A 17,208-nucleotide genomic window follows, 5' to 3' on the forward strand; every position below is an offset into this window, starting at 1 on the left:
ATAGGTACTAGGGATTGGAAGGAATCCCCTGCAGACTTTCTTAGGACTGTTGGGATTTTTCAAACTATTTTTTTTTCTTGCAGTTGACTGTGAAACCCTTGAAGAACTTGCTTCTATGATCCCTGTGCTACCTAGTGGCCATGAAGACACCTTACGAAGAAACCTGGTCAGGTATCACTTAAAGTTTGGAGTCAAATCCATCTTGAGTGCACAGAGGAAGTTCTCAGTTTGCTTTCATTCCATGTTATAGAGAAAGGAACAAGGCTGGAATCCCTCCTGACGCGTCAGTTGTACCACACACTCATTCCAGAAGCACTGATGCTGTTATCTCCAAAGTGAATGTACTTCTGTGGAGTGCCAAACTGCCAAAGAGGTGTTTGTCACTGAGGATTTTGGCTCTGGGAGTGCACAGGAGGCCACCTGCACTGCCAGCCCTCGCAGGGCCCTCCATGGTGCCCAGAGAGGCAGTGAGAAGGCAGTGGGGCAAAGGGGCAGGAAAGCAGGAGGCTCCTGCACCGGCAGTCAAGTGAGCCAGCTCTGAATGAGCCTCTTGCGAGGCTGATTGTAGGGAAACATTCGCAGGAGAGTGCTGAGAGGGCTGAGATGGGCGGCCTTGTCCACCAGGCCGATGTGCAAAGTGACACCATGGGGCACAATGGCCATCACATCCAGGAGGCACCGAGACTCGCACGGGAACAGCCCGGGGTGCGAGTCGTGTCCAGCACCACAGGGAATGACTGCCGAGGGCGGCGAACACTCCCGCGGCTTTCAGCGAAATAACGGGGCAGCGCTGGTTTAAACCTAGGATGAAGACACGCCGCCCGGCGGAGCCAAGCTGCCCCGAGGGCCTTCCCCGAGGCGCAGAGGCAGCGCTGCCGCCGCGGGGGGGCGCGGCTGCGCCAACGGCCGCGCTAACGGCCGCGCTAACGGCCGCGGGGCGGGCGGGGCCGGGCGCGCGCTACCCGGCATGCAGCGGGCGGCGGGCTCGCAGCAAGATGGCGGCGCCGCTGGAGGAGTACGAGAAGGAGGCGGGCTGCGTGCCCATCCTGCACGCCGAGGTGCAGCCCGGCGCGGCCTGGCACGGCACGGCACGGCGCGGCGGGCAGCGGCGCCTCGGCGAGGCGGGCGGGCGGCACCGCTGCCTCCCGACCTGGGCGTGCGCGGCGGCGGCGGCGTGGGCAGGGCCGCGGGGCGGCGGGTCCCGCTCGGCCCCGGGGCGGCGGCGGCGCCGCTGCCTTGCGGGCGGAGCGGGCTGCGGGCGGCCCGCGGCGCGTCCCGATGCCTCGGGCCTAGTGGCGCGTGCGGGGGCGCGGGCCGGGCCCGGCGGTGCCCGCGGGCGGCGGGTGGAGGTCATCGCTGTGTCCCGCTTCCCTCCTTTCCGCCTTCCCTCCTTCCCAGAGCGTGCCCGGGAGCAGCGCGGTTGTCTGGGAGGGCGTTATAAACAGCTCGGAGAACCTCTTAGGTGCGGACTTGTCACCCGCCTGGTGCATTAAGGGTTGTAAGAATTGATTATTTTTTCCCCCAGCCTCCAAAAAAGACTAATACATATGCCAGGCTCTGTTTTTTTTTTTTCCTTTTTTCTTTTTTTCTTTTTTTTTTAATAAAACTAAACAGATGGCACTCCTTAAACAACATCTCAAAGACACTTTTAGCCCTCTTGATGACTGAAGAAGCTGTATAGGCTATATGTGATTGTGTATCCTACCCACTCTGCTTCTCCCAACTGTGCTCAGTTGGGGCTTTAAAATAGAGCCATCTGTTCCGAAGGTTAAGCAGCAACTTGTGCATGCCAGGCATTGATCCTTGTGCAAAGCGATGTGCAAGAGAGGCCTTCAAAATGCTACAGGCCCCTCAAAGTCACAGGAGAAGTGGCCTCATGTGCTGTTTGATGCCTTCAGGTCTGCTTTTGAGACAAGTTTTTCAGAAGAGGCCCAAACTGTGCCTGATAATATTATCCTTAGCAAGGGATGCTCTTAGCTTGATGTAATTCTATGTGGGCAAACTAGAGCAATAAAATATAACTTAAAAAAAAAAAAAGTGTAGACTGTTAGGAAGCTGTTGTCATCTAGAGAGTGAAGATGGATAGTTGTTAGCTTCTGAGTAATTACTTTGTAGCAAACAAATGTAATCTCATATTAAATTGCTTTCCCTAGTTTAAGTAGGTGCTCTGGTAGAATTTGATACTTTCCTTTGTATCTAAGGCTGAGCCTTTATAAAAGGATGGAGAAGGAAGTGGTATTTTATATACCAATCTCAGTCACTTAATATGCAACAAATGTCATTAGTCCAACACCGTGTTCTTTAAAATCGGATTTGAGTAGAAATGCTGTGTATCTCTGCCATTATCTCTGTGGTTATGTGGATTTTGGTGGGTGTTACCTTGGTGCTTGGGACCTCCTTACGCAGAGAAGCTTTGAAAGAGAAGGATGCTCTTAATGTTTGTGCTGTGACTCGCTGTTAAGAAAGGTTTCTGGAAGTGCTGTGGGTTTTGTTGTTTTGGCTTAAAGGTTGAGGACCCTGTGCTATAACAAAACTCTGCTCGCAGCTCCGTCGTCACAGGACCTGCCCACTGAACAGTGCAGTGCGTCCAAGTGCAGTGGTTTGCAGAGGTCAGGAGCCTTAATTTCCATTGATCTCCACTCTGTAAGAAAGCAGCACCATATTCTTTAAATATTCTTTATTTATAGAACTGCCATAGTCTTTCTTGATTTATCACGGTTCCTTTTGCGATTATCTGCATAAGGCTTTTCAGATGTTTTTTATATGTTATTTATTTTTAATTTCTTACTGTCTTTTTTTGTTTTGACTTATTTATGTTGACTTGTTTTGTTTGACTGGAGAGGCAGAACTTTTTGAGGAGAAGGTTTTTGTTTTAGTACAAGCTCTTTGGCTTTGTGTTTTGCCATGTGGTTTACCTCCTTGCAAAATACCATGAGCTGTTGAACACTGTCAGTGTTAATGTTGTAGGAAGGGTACATTTTAGAAATAGTGAGAAATTGTTTAAATAGTGAAGCAATGAATGATTTTTCTTTTCAAGCGATTAGCTGAAACAATTGATTAAAATAATTTTGATGTGAAGTGAGAGGTGGTGATGGGAATGTGGGCACTTTAGGATGTTGATGGTAGAACTGCTTGTGGTGGTGCCCGAGTGACATCTTGCTGACTGACTTCCTGAACCTCCCTTCTTCCTTCTCTCCCTATAACAAGGCCTAATGTGTGTAATAGAATTTTAAAACAAAGGTGATTTATTCTTTTCTAGTATTGCAAATTCATCTAAGTGTGCCTATGTGAATCCCACTATGTTTTTCAATTTCTGTTTCAGCAATGCCTATGTTTTAGAGCTTATAACAAGCTTTGAAGTAGAGTTATGTACCTGAGGAGTGCACATTGTTTACGGTTGTCTTGCAGGGCACAAGCAGGATGTGCTTTCTGTAAGTGTTAAGCATTGCTCTAAGATTGATGCAGTCTATCACGAATGGTTTGGAATGGTTTGGTTAATGGTTTGGTTAATTATAAAATTGTCACTGATAAAACTTGCAAATGAAGAAGGCAACTATTAAATAGTGAGGACAGAACAGCTGTACAAAACTTCCTAGGTCTTGTGTTGTGTTATGCTAGTAAAACAGTAGTTCACCTTAGCGCAGCCATATTCAAAGTAATGCATTAAAGAAAAGAAGCATGGCAAGGGGCCAGGACATTAAACTTCTTGACTTTTAGGGTATTGATGTGAACAGTTAGGCAGAAGTTGCCAGTATAATGCTTTGATTAGAGGGGAAAAAAAAAAAGATGGGAGGGCAGGGGGGTTAGATAGAAGCAAGGAGTTTTTTTTTTTTTTTTTTCCTGAGTATGTGGCAATAGTGCCAATGGAGTCCTATAGTTCTGAGTCTTTAAAAGTTGTGTTAAAGATTGGAGTGCATGGAAAAGAGTTAAAAAATGGTTGCAATTGTATCTTATGGCAGCAAAAAGCTTTAAAGAGCGCAGTCTGCTCACATGATTAAAAATAGGGAGGAGTGACTTTTTTGCAGCGTGTAAATAAATGCTCCCTTACTGAGAAGGGGTGCTTTAATCAGTACATACTTAACAAGATCCAGTTGCTGGAAAGTGAAGCCAGATGGGATCAAATTGAAAAGCCCAAGCTGTAAACAGTGAGAGTGAGTAATCACTGTAACAAAACAAGAAGGGAAACAGTGGATTATCTGTCTCTTGATGTTTTCAGCTAAAACTTGGATGTCTTTTTTGGATGCTAAACCCCAAATCCTAAACGGAGATAACTGCCTGATGATTAAGGTCCATGAATAGCGAACGGCTTGGACCACTCCGGGATGGATCTTCTGAATGACATGTGTGTGCAATCTTCGTTGTGTTTGAGGTGCAGAGGCCCAAACAGACAGGGCGAATGTGGCATCCGTTGCTCTGCAGTGGAAAAACCTGGATGTGCACCCAGGGTGCCCAGGACTGGATGTGCACCCAGGTGCACAGGAATGCTGCTCTGAGCACTTGACTGCTTGCCTTCCTTCTCCCTGTGTTCCGTGTGGTACAACTCCGCTTCCTTTATTCAGAAAGGAATTCCCTAGTATAGGAATGCTGCCTATGGCCTTTGTGCTTGCTATCCTTGAACTAAATCATCTTGGTAGACCTTCTCACCCTAAACTCCTTAGATCTTTCTAGACAAATGCTTCTGATAAAAGTCTCTGACTGTTTTGTAGTAAGTGGTGATAGGTTTGGATATTTTGTTTTGAAATTCAAGAATTATGGAGGGATATTTAGGATATGGATTTTGTTTATACTATTACTTCGTTGTTGATGTGTTATTTTGTTGGTTTGAAAAATATTCCTATGACATTGCCTGAACTGCTGAAGATATTTCTGCTATCCAGGGCTGCATTTGCTCTTAATTTTTGTTCCTAAAGAATTCCTATTAGGAAGAAAGCTTTGTTTTATACTGCTGTGAAATGTGTTCTCTGGTGTTAGCATGTTTGAGATAGAGAAGTATTGATTATTACAAATATTTTTGTGGCATTAGAAAAGTTGGAAATTGATTTAGCGTACTCTGAAGTCAGAAAAAAAAAAGTCTTCTGCTGAAGTTGGAAGAAAATGTGAAGCTTTAATTTCTGTGACAGGAATTACCGCTGTTGGATGCCTTTGTTTATGGTTTCCTCTCCCTGTGGCTCAATATGTAACTACCTGCAAAGTTGGAAACATGGTATCTCCTTGTTTGCTTTGGTGATGGTGTGAAGAAAATAGCAAACTTACTGTAGATGGCTTGGATTTCATTCTTGATGTTTAAAATGTCAGTGAGAGAAAGAAAGTGTCATGATCTTAGCCTGCCTTTGTTCCTCACGGAGCTGTGTTGACATCGTCGAGGCTGTGCTGGGATGCTGGCTGCTCTCAGCTTTCCTGTAAAAGTATGAATTTATTTTGTAGTCTATTCAGGGTCACTCCAGCAGCAAAGCTTATGTCCCTGATCTCATTCTAGAACTGATTATTTTTTTACCCTGTTACTTAAAAAGGAGGATGGAACTACAATGTCTCAAAGAAATGTTCCTGTTTGTGAAATAGAGTTAATATTGAGAATTGAGGCCTGTTTCAAAGACACGGCTTAGCTCCATGAGTTATGAGGCCAGAGGGGGCTGCAAATGTAATCTGACCTTCTGTATATAACCCAGGCATGGGGTTTTTCATGAACTAATTCTTTTTATAGCTCTTCTTCTAGAGATACATCCAAAAAGAAAATAAGCTAAATCCTACAGTAATGGATAGTACTTTATAGCTGTGCAAGCTACTCCAAAAGCTACTGTGCACAAGACTTGCACCTATTTCTACTTGGAATTTAATTTCAGTTTCCAGTCATTTTATGTTGAGAGATGAGATACCTCACTTTTGGATCTCTGTATGTGTTTGTATATAAGCAAAGGGTCATATTTCAGCTAGCAAGTTAGACAGCATTTATAATCACAAAGTCCATTATAAAAATCAAATTTGTTCATCACCATTTTTTAATACAGGGAGGTACGCTAATAAGAATATTGCAGTACTAACACTTTTAAGGTTAACTCTGACTAACAGCACTCCTTTACCAAAGTGCTATTTTTATTTTTCTATCAAGTCATGCTACTTAACATTAGTAGTCTTTTTTTTTCCTTTTTTTTCTTTTTTTTTTATTAATTCCTTATTAAACACTGACAGACCAATAATAGTAGCTCATGTTCACTTTTATCCAGACTTTTCCAGGCTTAATGAAAATGAGTATTTAGATCTATTGTATGACACAGTTGACTTTTTGTTCCGTACTTATTGAATGCTTTTAGGTTTATTATTTTATTGACAATTCTATCATTCCCATGTCATAGTAGACAAAAGTTATCAGGGTTTGTTTTGTTCTTAGTATGTTATTTGCCCTTCTAGAGATGTCTTGTGTACTTTTGCCTTCAAATTTTCCCTGTTTCTTTAATTTGTCACATTAATAGCCTTTTTCTATTTTTTTCTTCATTTTTTTAATTAGCAGTTGGTTTCAATTATGTCATAAACCAGACTGTTTGACCACTCTGGACATTTTTTTTTTTTCCGGAATAGTAACCCTGTGACTTTTTGGGCATCAGTTAAAACATCTTGAAGTAGTTTTCAGTTATTTACCATCTGTCTCCTCCTACAGATTTTGTTCTGATTTGTGTAGTAATTGGTTTTTAAGTTTGAGTCAGGCCTTCTTAAAGGACTAGTGATAAATGTCTAATTTGGTATTTACTCAATTTGACTTGCTTTGAAATTTCTCAGTAATTTAGTCTTTCAATGTTACTTGTTTCATGTTGTTTATTTGTTTGCTTAGTAAGATTTATGCAACAAAAAAATGAAACAGTTATGTTTTAACTTTGCAGAAGTTAGTGTAAAGATATAAACAGATATCTAAGAAGTTTGCTGTAAATATTTGAAAACTGGCTAAAAATTGTCATTGATCCCGATATGTTTAGTGGGAGCAGCCTCAGTAATTTATATTGCAGCATTCACACTGTCCTCTCTTCTTTTTTCAAAGACAAGAGGTAAGGATTTGACTTTCATATCATCCCTTTGGTTGAGAGAGAAAATCATGAATCTTTTGCAAATGAGACTGTAGAGCAGGAAGCCAAAAGCTTATCTAATCTCATGGGGAGTGTGTGACCAAATTGAATCCTCAGACGTGTTGTGCCCATTACGCAACCTAATGTTAGATTAGAATTCAACTTGTGTAGGCCTGAAATCTAGGAATTTCTTCTTCATGTTTCCTGAGGTCTTCCAACATATGTCCTCCATCCTCCATGCCCGAGGAGGGGTATCAGAGCAGCTAGGCAAAGGGCTGGAGGTGACCCAGCAAAGAGGGACTGCAACAGAAGGCAAGGAGGGCATCGCAGAGCCATGTAGAGGTATTTGTAATGTCGGCTCCGAAAGGAGGCAGCTTCCTCACTGAGCTTCAGCTGATCTAAAGCTGCAGTGAGACCCAAACACTGTCCCTCCCGTCACTTGGGTCAGCTCTTGCAAAGTATCCCAGTGGGTAAACTGGGATTCTACCTCCTTACTGTATAATAAGTGAGCCCATCTGACTGAAGGCACCACTGCCCTCACATGAAGCCACCTGGGAGACACTAGAGAATGTGCCAGGATGCTGGGACAGCCCCTGCTGGCAGCAGGACAACTTTGACTGGGCTTAAGCTGATGGTGAGACCTGGTTTGGAAGGCTTCTGGCTTATCCCCCAGGGTAAACCAGTTCAAGGAAATAAAGGAAGAGAAAATTGATCTTCTACAGAGGAATGTGAATCACTTTCTGCCTGTTCTGTTCCCTAAGCTTGCTTGCTGTAGGATCAGGTGAATTATGACACTGATGCAAGGTAGGGGTGAGGTTGTGTGACCAAGGCAGGATGTGAGAAGTGCAATAGAGGGGGCCACATGTTTACTCGCTTGTCTGGGATACTAGTAGTGGCGATGGTGAACCAGCCTGTCCCCTTAAGTGGGAATAAGTCTGTTTAGCTGAATACTGATTTGAAGCTCTATTTGCTGCTTGGGGGATGTTGGGGTTTCTGAATTGATTTTTTTTTTTCCCAAGGACTTGCTACAATTCATAGCTTTATTTTTGTGTGTGTGTATGTTAATGATCAACGGTCTGTGACTAGGCTCATATATTTGTTCTATTCTTGTACTTGATTGTGGTGTAATCCTTAATTTAATTTCTTTACTGTTTTTCTGAGACAAGTTAGCTATAAATTCACTGACCGGCATAATTTATGTTTCGTGTGTGTGTCTTGGCAAGTACTTGTTGATAGAGGCAGAACCTTCAGTATGCTATGTTTGTGTTTTAGAAGTATGCAGTGTTGCATTTTATCACTTTGAACTAAGGACATTCATCTCTAAAAGTGAATCTTCAGAATTCCTTGTCTGAAAACTTTTCAAAAATTGTTTCAACAAGCAGTTGAGCATCAGTATTCAGCTGTATACATGTTTAATTGCATTTATGAAATGTAGCGCTTTGAAAATAGCAAAATGAATAATTGCTTTTAAGTTACCCTCTTGATGACTGACTACTAGTGCTGGTTCTCTGTGGAATTTTTTTGATGTTCAGTGAAAACTCTGCAAACTCTGTTTTATGTCACTTTAAAAAGACAATTTTTTTAAATACTGGTGTTACGGATAAAAACACAGTGCAAAACTTCTTGAAAAGAAAGCTGAAAAAGTATGTATATCTATGTGAATGTAAGTTACTAACTAAAACAAAACTTCTAGATATTTACCTTTGCTAGAGGAAGGAGGGTGGGGCAAAGTAACCCTCATGTTTTCAAGATGAGACAATAAGAATTTTGACCAGGAAAATTGCCCCTTTAATAACTGCAAACAATTACTACTTCAGAAGTACAATCTCAAAGACAATTACGCAACTGATTAAAGTACAACTAATATAGAATATGTTTATAATCCAGGGAAGTGTTCTTGTTTCCCGAAAGTTATTTTATTGAGATGCATTTATGAATAGTTTTAGATTACTTAAAATAAACTCTGTAAGTGAATAAATATAATGATGTCTTCTATGTCTTTGAGAGCAGGATTTCAGCATGTTTATGTGTTGCATGGCTAATCTTGACCAATCTTCTTTGGTGTCAGCGCTCTGGATCATTCATCAAGTTTTGCTGTTACTGGTCACTCACAAAAATAAACATTTAGTGTGGAATGTGTTGTCCATTTAATATTTCCTACTACTCAGCAGGTGTATCTTGCTGGACTCTACTTTTTATAAATACTTTCAGGAGACAAATGGAAGATTTTACTATATTTAACAGCTTTCTGTCCGGTATACTTTCATCATTGGTGTTTATTGATGACTAGTACAGTTTTCATACTGAGAGCTTTATTGTAGAAGTTTCTGCTGATAAATGACAAAAGCTGGTTTTATTTTAATAACTTTAACAGAGAATACTTTTATGTGAAAAATACTATTCTGAAAAGGGACTGAGGAAATACGGGCGTAGACAGGAGGCATGACAGTCTATGGGGGATTTGTGCTATTTAAATAATTCTGTAAATCAATGAATAGCATGATAAAGTACTTGAGCTAATATTTTTCTTAATTTGCCTATACCTCTGGAATAGAAAAAAATATTGGTATGTCATATTTGTTTTATTTACTGTTTATTTTTTCACCTGTTTGTACAGGAACTGGGGTGAGAAGGAACTTTGCATCATGATATTTTAAGCTTTACTTAAACTTTACAGTTGCTAGTGAACGCATCTGTCTTTAATGCTTTCTGGTGACACTGCAGTTGCAAATGCAAGGCAATCTGGAAGCCTACTTACAAAGCTGTTGTTGCTAAAATGTAATATTATCCTAGGATTTAGAGCCATCTAAGTGAGTGGCTAGAAGTCAGTTCGTGATAGACACTTGCTTTGAACAACCAGAACTTCCCTTTACTGGCTGTGCCTTAAACCACATGATCTCTTTGACGTTTGTGTGCGGTGGTGGGATTAAAGGCTCTCTCTGGGCATCTCTCTGCCACTGTTACATAAATATATATATCTGCATTGGAGAATGTTTAGGTTTAATCACTTTGCATGGTGGCTGGCTATTTTGTGGCTGAAACTTGGTATCAGAGAAAGAATTACTTCATCATGCTTGAAATAGGAGCAGGGTTAAAAGGCATCTGAAAGCTTTTTGGCTTCTTTTTTAGGGAATGCTTTGTAGGTTGCTTTGGAAAAAAAATGAGTATTATTTCAGGTACAAAAATTTAATGCTATAGTTGGAGGATTTTCGTAAATGTATCTTCTTTTCTACTAGTACATGAAGGGTCCGTGCAGTAGGACCAAGAAAGGGGAAAGATGGAACAGGCTATTCGTAAAATACTGTGTAACGTGAAGAATGGGGAGGCAGGGAGAGCTAACAAAGGAAAGGTGTTTTTTTCATGTCATGTTCATTTTGTCTAATTTTATACTTGACTAGGGGGCAGGGTGAATTCCCCCTTGTATCTGTTCAAGTGAAATAATAATCGGATAGTATGTATCTGCAAGTTAAACATTGAGCTGTAGGTTTTTTTATTTGGTTTTTGATTTATAAAATGACCAGTTAAAATTCAAGTGGAGCTGGTGTCACGCCACCTTCGTGCATGGAAACACCGCCTGGTTTAGTTAGCGGCTTCCTTGTGTGTATTAGCTAAGCAGAATATGTTTTTGGTCCCAGTGAGCCAGTCTAATAGCTCCCAGCTGCTGAAGGCTCCGGCTCCTGGAGCTGATAAGTCTGTCCTGCCCTGGATTTCTGTTGTCCACCTAGGATTTCTTTGAGAGAATACGGGACAGATCAGGATGGCTCCCAATTGATGGCGGGGAGCTGTTGGTTACGTTGTCTGTTATGTGCTGTACCCTGTGTTTTGTTCTGTTCTTTCTATATTAAGAAAAAGGCATTTTCCCCATATCTATAAAGAAATAAAGGTGGTATTGAAAATGATGACATGGTCACTTTAGTGTCTGTTCCAGTGACTTTCACTGTTGCAGAGGTGGGTGGCGAGCAACAAAGGGGTAGGGACAAGGAAGTTCTTGTGTTTGTTTTTTTTTGTTTTGTTTTTGTTTTAAGAGGATCTTTGTTTTAAAAAGTTGTAAATAAATGTGTTAGATGTTTAAAAAAAAAAATCTTGATACGTAAACGTATTAGACCACTGGGGATAAATACTAAAGAGGATTGTTTTATTGTTTAACTCCATGAAAGAGTGTACTTAGATTGTTATAAAGAGTGGTGCAGCATATTCCAGGCATGTCTGACTTTATCACTATTCTTATTTCAATAACTCATTGTAATCATAGTAAGAAGCTAAAAATGCATAAAATATCTGCCTGAACCTTATGATTTCCTTGATTTGCATTAAAAACATAGGAGATAGTAGAGAATAATTTACTGAAAATTATATGTTTTCTGCATTTTTATGACCTTCTTAGCATCCCCATTTTAGGTGTGTGTTAATGAACTGGGTCAGCATTCAGAATTTGGCCCCGCTCGTGGTCTTGCCGCCGTTGCGTAACGTTGAAGGGAAGGCAATTCCAGCCATCTGCTCCTGGCCACCGGAGCCGCACGCGGCAGCTGCAGCGTTTTCTGCCCTCCCTTATGTCCACACGGGCTCGCCGACCTGCTCGTGTCCTCTCTCTAGCTGTAACTGAGGATTTGTGAAATCAGAAAGAATCCTGTCTTGGTCATATCATTCTTATATGCATATTTCTCACATCTTGTTTTCCTCCTACAAATTCTGTTCTCACAGTTCTCTTTGAAATTATGTCATTTTGGCTTTTTTTATTGGAAAAGATGTAAAGACTTGAATACTGAAGGGGAAATAAACCTAGTTACACTTGTGCATTTAGTTCTGAGGAGAATTCATTGGGAGCTGCAGTACTATTAGAAATTTTGCCTATCACCACTGCACTTTTATTTTTCCTCTATTTTTCATTTCCATTTGTGCTACCTTACTAGTCTTGTTTTCCAAAGGTGGTTCCCTTTCCTCTTGTGTGTCATTGTCTCTTTTTTCTAAAACGCCCGTTTTGCGGTCTCATTCTCCCTCCCTCTATTTTTTTTTCCTATGTTTGTCCTCAGTGGCTAATGACAAACTTGTCCCAGATGCACGTGAGCGCTAAGGGCACTGTCAGAGCAAGAAGCCAACCTCACCCGTTGCTTTTGAATACATAGTTGGATATTTTCTTTTTCTCTTACCACCTTCCAAACCAACCAGCTCTACCCATTTCTAGAAGAAGCTTCATTTTCTCTGCTCTACTGCAGCCTGTTGCCCTTGGATTTCAGTGCAATTTCGTGAGGACTGGGTCAAATTGACAGTTGGCAGCTGTCACAGTGTTCTTGCTCCCTTCTTCCTTGCTTTCCCTCTGCCAGTGGCTCTGGAGCTTGGCTTCTCCCAGGGGAAACAGATTCTACTTGGTGTATTGGTAGAAGAATCCATTTTTCTGCTTCTTGGCATTGGGGTTTTTAGTTATTTTTCTCCAAGTCCCCTCTAGTGAGTTGAGTTGGCTCCCTGTGATCACAGAACTGGCTTGAGGTGAGCCGTGCAAACACGGAGCCAAGAGCAGCAGGAGCGGGAGCCTGGAGAAATGGCCTTGGTTTTGTACCAGCGAGAACCTGTAAAATCAGCTTGTGTCACCCTAGAAATGGCTCAGTAAAATAGGTTGGAATCGGTAAGAAATTCAGTATTTGCAACCTGTTTATTCTAAGTTGGTAAAACTGGGCCTTGTCCCTGCCATCTTCTGTGCAGGGGCCACTCACTGGGCCATAAAGGGGAAAAAGACAAAGGTTTGAATTTCAGTGAGTGTTTTTGTTTTGTTTTTTTTTTGCTTTTTCCTCGTCTAATTGAAAGTAGCTGTTAAGGTTGTTTTCAGTGAAGGATCATGATTTTAAAATTAAATTTTCTCACAATGAATCACTCTCAGCTTTCAAGCAAATGTATTATAACACTGTGGTGGAAAACTCTTGAACCCATTTGTGAAGATGATAAATACTCTAGTCTCAAAATGTTATGTTATGATTTATCAGGAGTCTTTCAACCTTTTTTTTAAAGCCTTATAGCAGTGTCAGGAAATTTTACCATGTTCATGGAAAAAAAAAAGCTGTGCAGACACGTGGTTTTAGAGGCAATTCAACTATATCTTTTTGTCTGGAAAAAAAAATGTCTTTTGTGTTTCTGTGAGAACACAAAAGACAAGTGGTGACATTACAAAGTTTTGTGAAATGCATAGAGACCATTAGCAATCACTGTTTTTCAATTTTCTGATAGTTCCTTGTGTTTCTTTAATAATGATGGTAAGTGTTCTAGGTCAGAATAGGATTTTTAAGCAGCGTTTTCTGTTCTGAAAATTTGGAGGAAATGACCTGGATGTTTTTTTGTGTATTAATGTGTTGGTTGTATTAGCCTTTCTGGTGCAGCACCCTGCAGCTGCTTGGAGCAGGGGGACCTGGACTAGCTATTCGGAATGTGGTGGCTCTGTCGGGGAGCGCAAGGTCAGCTTAGAGCTCTGCCCACACACCAGTTACCTTGCCGTGAAGCCATCACACTTGGTAATAATGCACGGAGACCCTGTGTTTAGTATCTTGTGTTTTGTAAATAGCAGTATTTTATGATACTAAGCTTTCCTGCCACCATTTTTGGCCAGTTTTATATTTAAGATTTTTTCTCTAGCCTTTCTGTTGTGGTGTTGTTTTAAGGAGTAGCAGCTCTTACACAGACTCCTGAGCCTTGCTGTGATTCTTTTGTCTTTCTCAACACTTTGTCTTGTGAAAATAAGAGTGTATTTGTTTTTATGGACTAACACTGTTCTATTTTTCTCAAGTGTTATCAAGAGCAGTGAGCTCTCTTTTTGCATGTGTATTTGTATAGCTACATTAGAAAGCAGACACTGATTTATCATAGGAAAACCCCGACGTTTTGATACAAGGAGGATTCATAGCTGTGTAGATGGCATTAGTATCACTGGATTAACATTTTGCACATTAAAAACAGGTTACTTACACAGCATACAAAGGGAATAGTGTGAATATCATGATACCAACTTTTTTTTTTTTGTCTTGTGATTTTTTTTTTTCCTTCTGTTGTATTCATATTATTAGAGACGTAGCCTCTAGAGACGTAGCCTGAAAATCCCGGTAGGGACAGGGTGATTGTCTAGTGGCGTCATACCTAAAAATGTCCTGTAAATGAAACATCCCATCTGTTAGGGAATTGCAAAGCAGTGGGCTTGCATGGATAAGCGCCTCTTTTTGTTAGGCTTATTTATTTGGAAAATAACGTAGATGTCTGTCACATATCCTTGTAGTATATCGTTTGGATGGAATTATGTCACTTTAATGCATAGACTGTTTTCTGAAAGAGTTACCATGCATGTTATAAAACTGTGATATTGAATGGAATCAATTCTCACTGTTTTACAGAGCAGGACAGAGGTTTTCTTGTATTTTAAATGTAGCTTTTTTTTTTTTTTTTTTTTTTTTTTTTTTTTTTACGTAGCTTGAAACAGATGAATATGCACAGGGATTTTTGGCTTATGAGGAATTTTGGTGTCTGTACAGATCTTATTTACATAATAGAATTGAAATCCTTATATATGTTTTGGCCATTTTTCAAATGGCTGTTTTGCTGCTGAGTTCTTGTTACTAACTCTATTTTTTCATTTAGACTATTGCAGTCTTTGAGACAGTGCTTGCTTAGCCTAATTGCATTTGCAGATCTTGTCTACTTTCAGGTCATATTTCCAGTAAAGTAGTGCAGTCAAATTAAACAATTAGCTATACGCTTTTTTCCTGTTTCTTTCTTTCTAAATAACTACAGAAATAATCAGCAGAATTTGACTTCTGGCTAAATAGTCACGAAAGAAGAATTAGTCTATTTTCATTTATATAACAGATGCTTCAGAAAACAGATATTTAAACAAGTTGATATTGCAATATTGCAAATTACTGTTTTAAATCTCAGACCCTTAGAAAAGAACCTTGCTTGAATTTCCTAAGTAGTCTTAAACTTCTGGGGTCCTGTTGTGTACAGAGTGAACTGTATTGATGGGACCAAACGCATATCGTGCATTGCCTCAGGACCCCAGAAGGAGCCTTGTGATCACAGTTGTAGGCACTTACCAGGCCGAGCTGCATAGGTGGTCCTGAAGGTTAAGTTTTGACTTGGGTGAGCGTAAGAATTTGTGTCCAAAAGTGTGTCAAAGCCTTGCTCTGCTTTTCTGGAGCACGTCTTAAACCATTTCTTTAAAAAGTGAGGACCAGCTGGTTCTGCTTCTAAGGCAAATCTGAGGAGATCTTTTTTTGCAATAACCCACTGGTTTATAAAACTCCATTCAATGACGTTGAAGGCTTATGAGTTTGTGAATCTTCCAGGATTTGGGGGATTGTTTTAGTTATTTTTAAATGAAAAATACAAAATAAGTTTGGCTCCTGTTTTTACTCATTGGGAAACATAAAATTCATTCTTGGCTTGTTCATTTTGGTCTTTATACTTGGAATCATTTGTTAAATAAAACACAGGCATGAGGTGAGGGAATGTATCTTGCTATTTTATGTCGAGCAGTCGTATTAGTCATCATCTGAAATACAGTTTGTTTGTTTTTTTAATCACTTTGGCTATGTCACATTAAAATAGCCAAAGTCAAAAGTTTCAGCATAACAAAGTAGTTATAAAAACTAACCACACAAAATGAGATGTTGAATTCACATATTATTCATATTTTGCTGTAAACCTATTGAGAAAGCATTAGCAACCTAAGGTTGTGGGTTCTTTGTTCTTTTAGGGTAACATGGATGTACACAGTTTCTGAAAGGGCAGCTCTTGATTTGCCAGCACATGCTCAAGGGAGAGCATAGGCTTGGTTTATGTCTGCTTAAAATGGTCAGGAAAATGCAGCCTTTGTAGTCTTTCCTGATAAATTAATGTCTACCTGAGAACAACTCAACTTTGAGTTTGCTCCTTGGAGTTTTGGGTAACAGGAAGACAGAATTTTTCCCCTTTGGGCAGCTGACTAAGGCTGAGAAATGTTGAACTAAGTATGTGCTCCTCAGGGCATTCCAGGAGAGCAAATCTCCTTTGTCCTGGCCTCTAGCTACTTGCTTCATGCTCCCACTCTGTTTGGCTTCTCAGGGTCTCAGCACTACAATTTAATATGCAGAATCATTGTGCAGTTGTGCAATGAGGTGAACAGAGACTGTATAAATCCCTATTTCTTCGTGAATATGAGAAAGAAAGAACACTACATGACACAATATTGAATTTAGCTTGCAGAATATGAAATTTAGTATTTTAAACTTTGTTTTTCAACTGAAATGACGTTCTGTTTAGTACTGTTTTCATCTTTACTCCAGATAACATCCTGACTTATCCTGTAACTGGCAAAAAAAAGTTTTTCTTAAGATATTGTTGTTTTCAAATACAAAAGGAGGCTGTGTTTCCAGATAGTGTATCAGTTATAATATGATTTGGATGACAACAGATGCCCTGGTACATTCTTAGTTGGCCATCCTGTATAAATGGCAACAGAGCAGTCTTCCTGCTGGGCTGGCAAAGTTTAATTGATTAATCTAGTTAACTTTTCTGGCTTACAGACAGTGAAAATACAGCAAGCATTTTAATACTAAGCAAAATTGAAATTTATTTTTTTCTGAGAAGTATGCATAAAAGATTCATTTTGAAATTAAAACTTACATGCATATATAGGTCACTTATCCTGAAGGAAGGCATGAGAGAAATAAAGATGTTAAATTATGTTTTCCTTATTCATTGAAGCTTCAGGAATGTCAGAAGATGGTGATTCTTAAGTGCTCACTTAAGCTTACTCTTCTTGTGGTTTTGTGAGGTGTGTAGTTTTTGCAGAATAAAGAAAATTTGAGCGAAAGTGAACACTCAGTGGCAAGGCTTTTCTCCAGTCTTTGCGTGTGCATCTTCCTACTGAGTAAGGTGTTTTTTTTTTTTTTTCCTTCCTTTCTAGATGAGTATTTCAAAAAGGACTATGTATACACTGTATGTTTGTATATAGTCATATATATTATATACATATATATACCCACACTCATATGTATATAAACATTTTAGTGTCTAAGTACAATACAGCAAATGGGTTGAAAATGGAATTAGGCCTCTTCAAGTTGGGTATATATATGGTTGCTAAATTTCAATATTCAGCACCTGGTTTCTGATAATATTCTACAGAATGACTGAGGTTGGA

The 17,208-nt window shown here is 40.1% G+C and overlaps 1 protein-coding gene across 1 annotated transcript in view; it reads left to right on the forward strand.

The window, feature by feature from the left end:
* Positions 1-951: 951 nt before the first annotated feature.
* ZDHHC17 (zDHHC palmitoyltransferase 17) overlaps positions 952-17,208 on the forward strand; it is a 68,105-nt gene continuing 51,848 nt past the window's right edge. The window contains exon 1 of the mRNA XM_088522988.1: positions 952-1,058. Coding sequence (XP_088379114.1) covers positions 996-1,058 — 63 coding nt within the window. The 5' untranslated portion in view covers positions 952-995. The remainder of the gene's footprint in view (positions 1,059-17,208) is intronic.

Source organism: Tinamus guttatus, unplaced genomic scaffold (assembly GCF_059628265.1).
Source record: "Tinamus guttatus ecotype Peru unplaced genomic scaffold, ASM5962826v1 Tinamus_guttatus_pri_ptg000171l, whole genome shotgun sequence".
NCBI lineage: Eukaryota > Metazoa > Chordata > Aves > Tinamiformes > Tinamidae > Tinamus > Tinamus guttatus.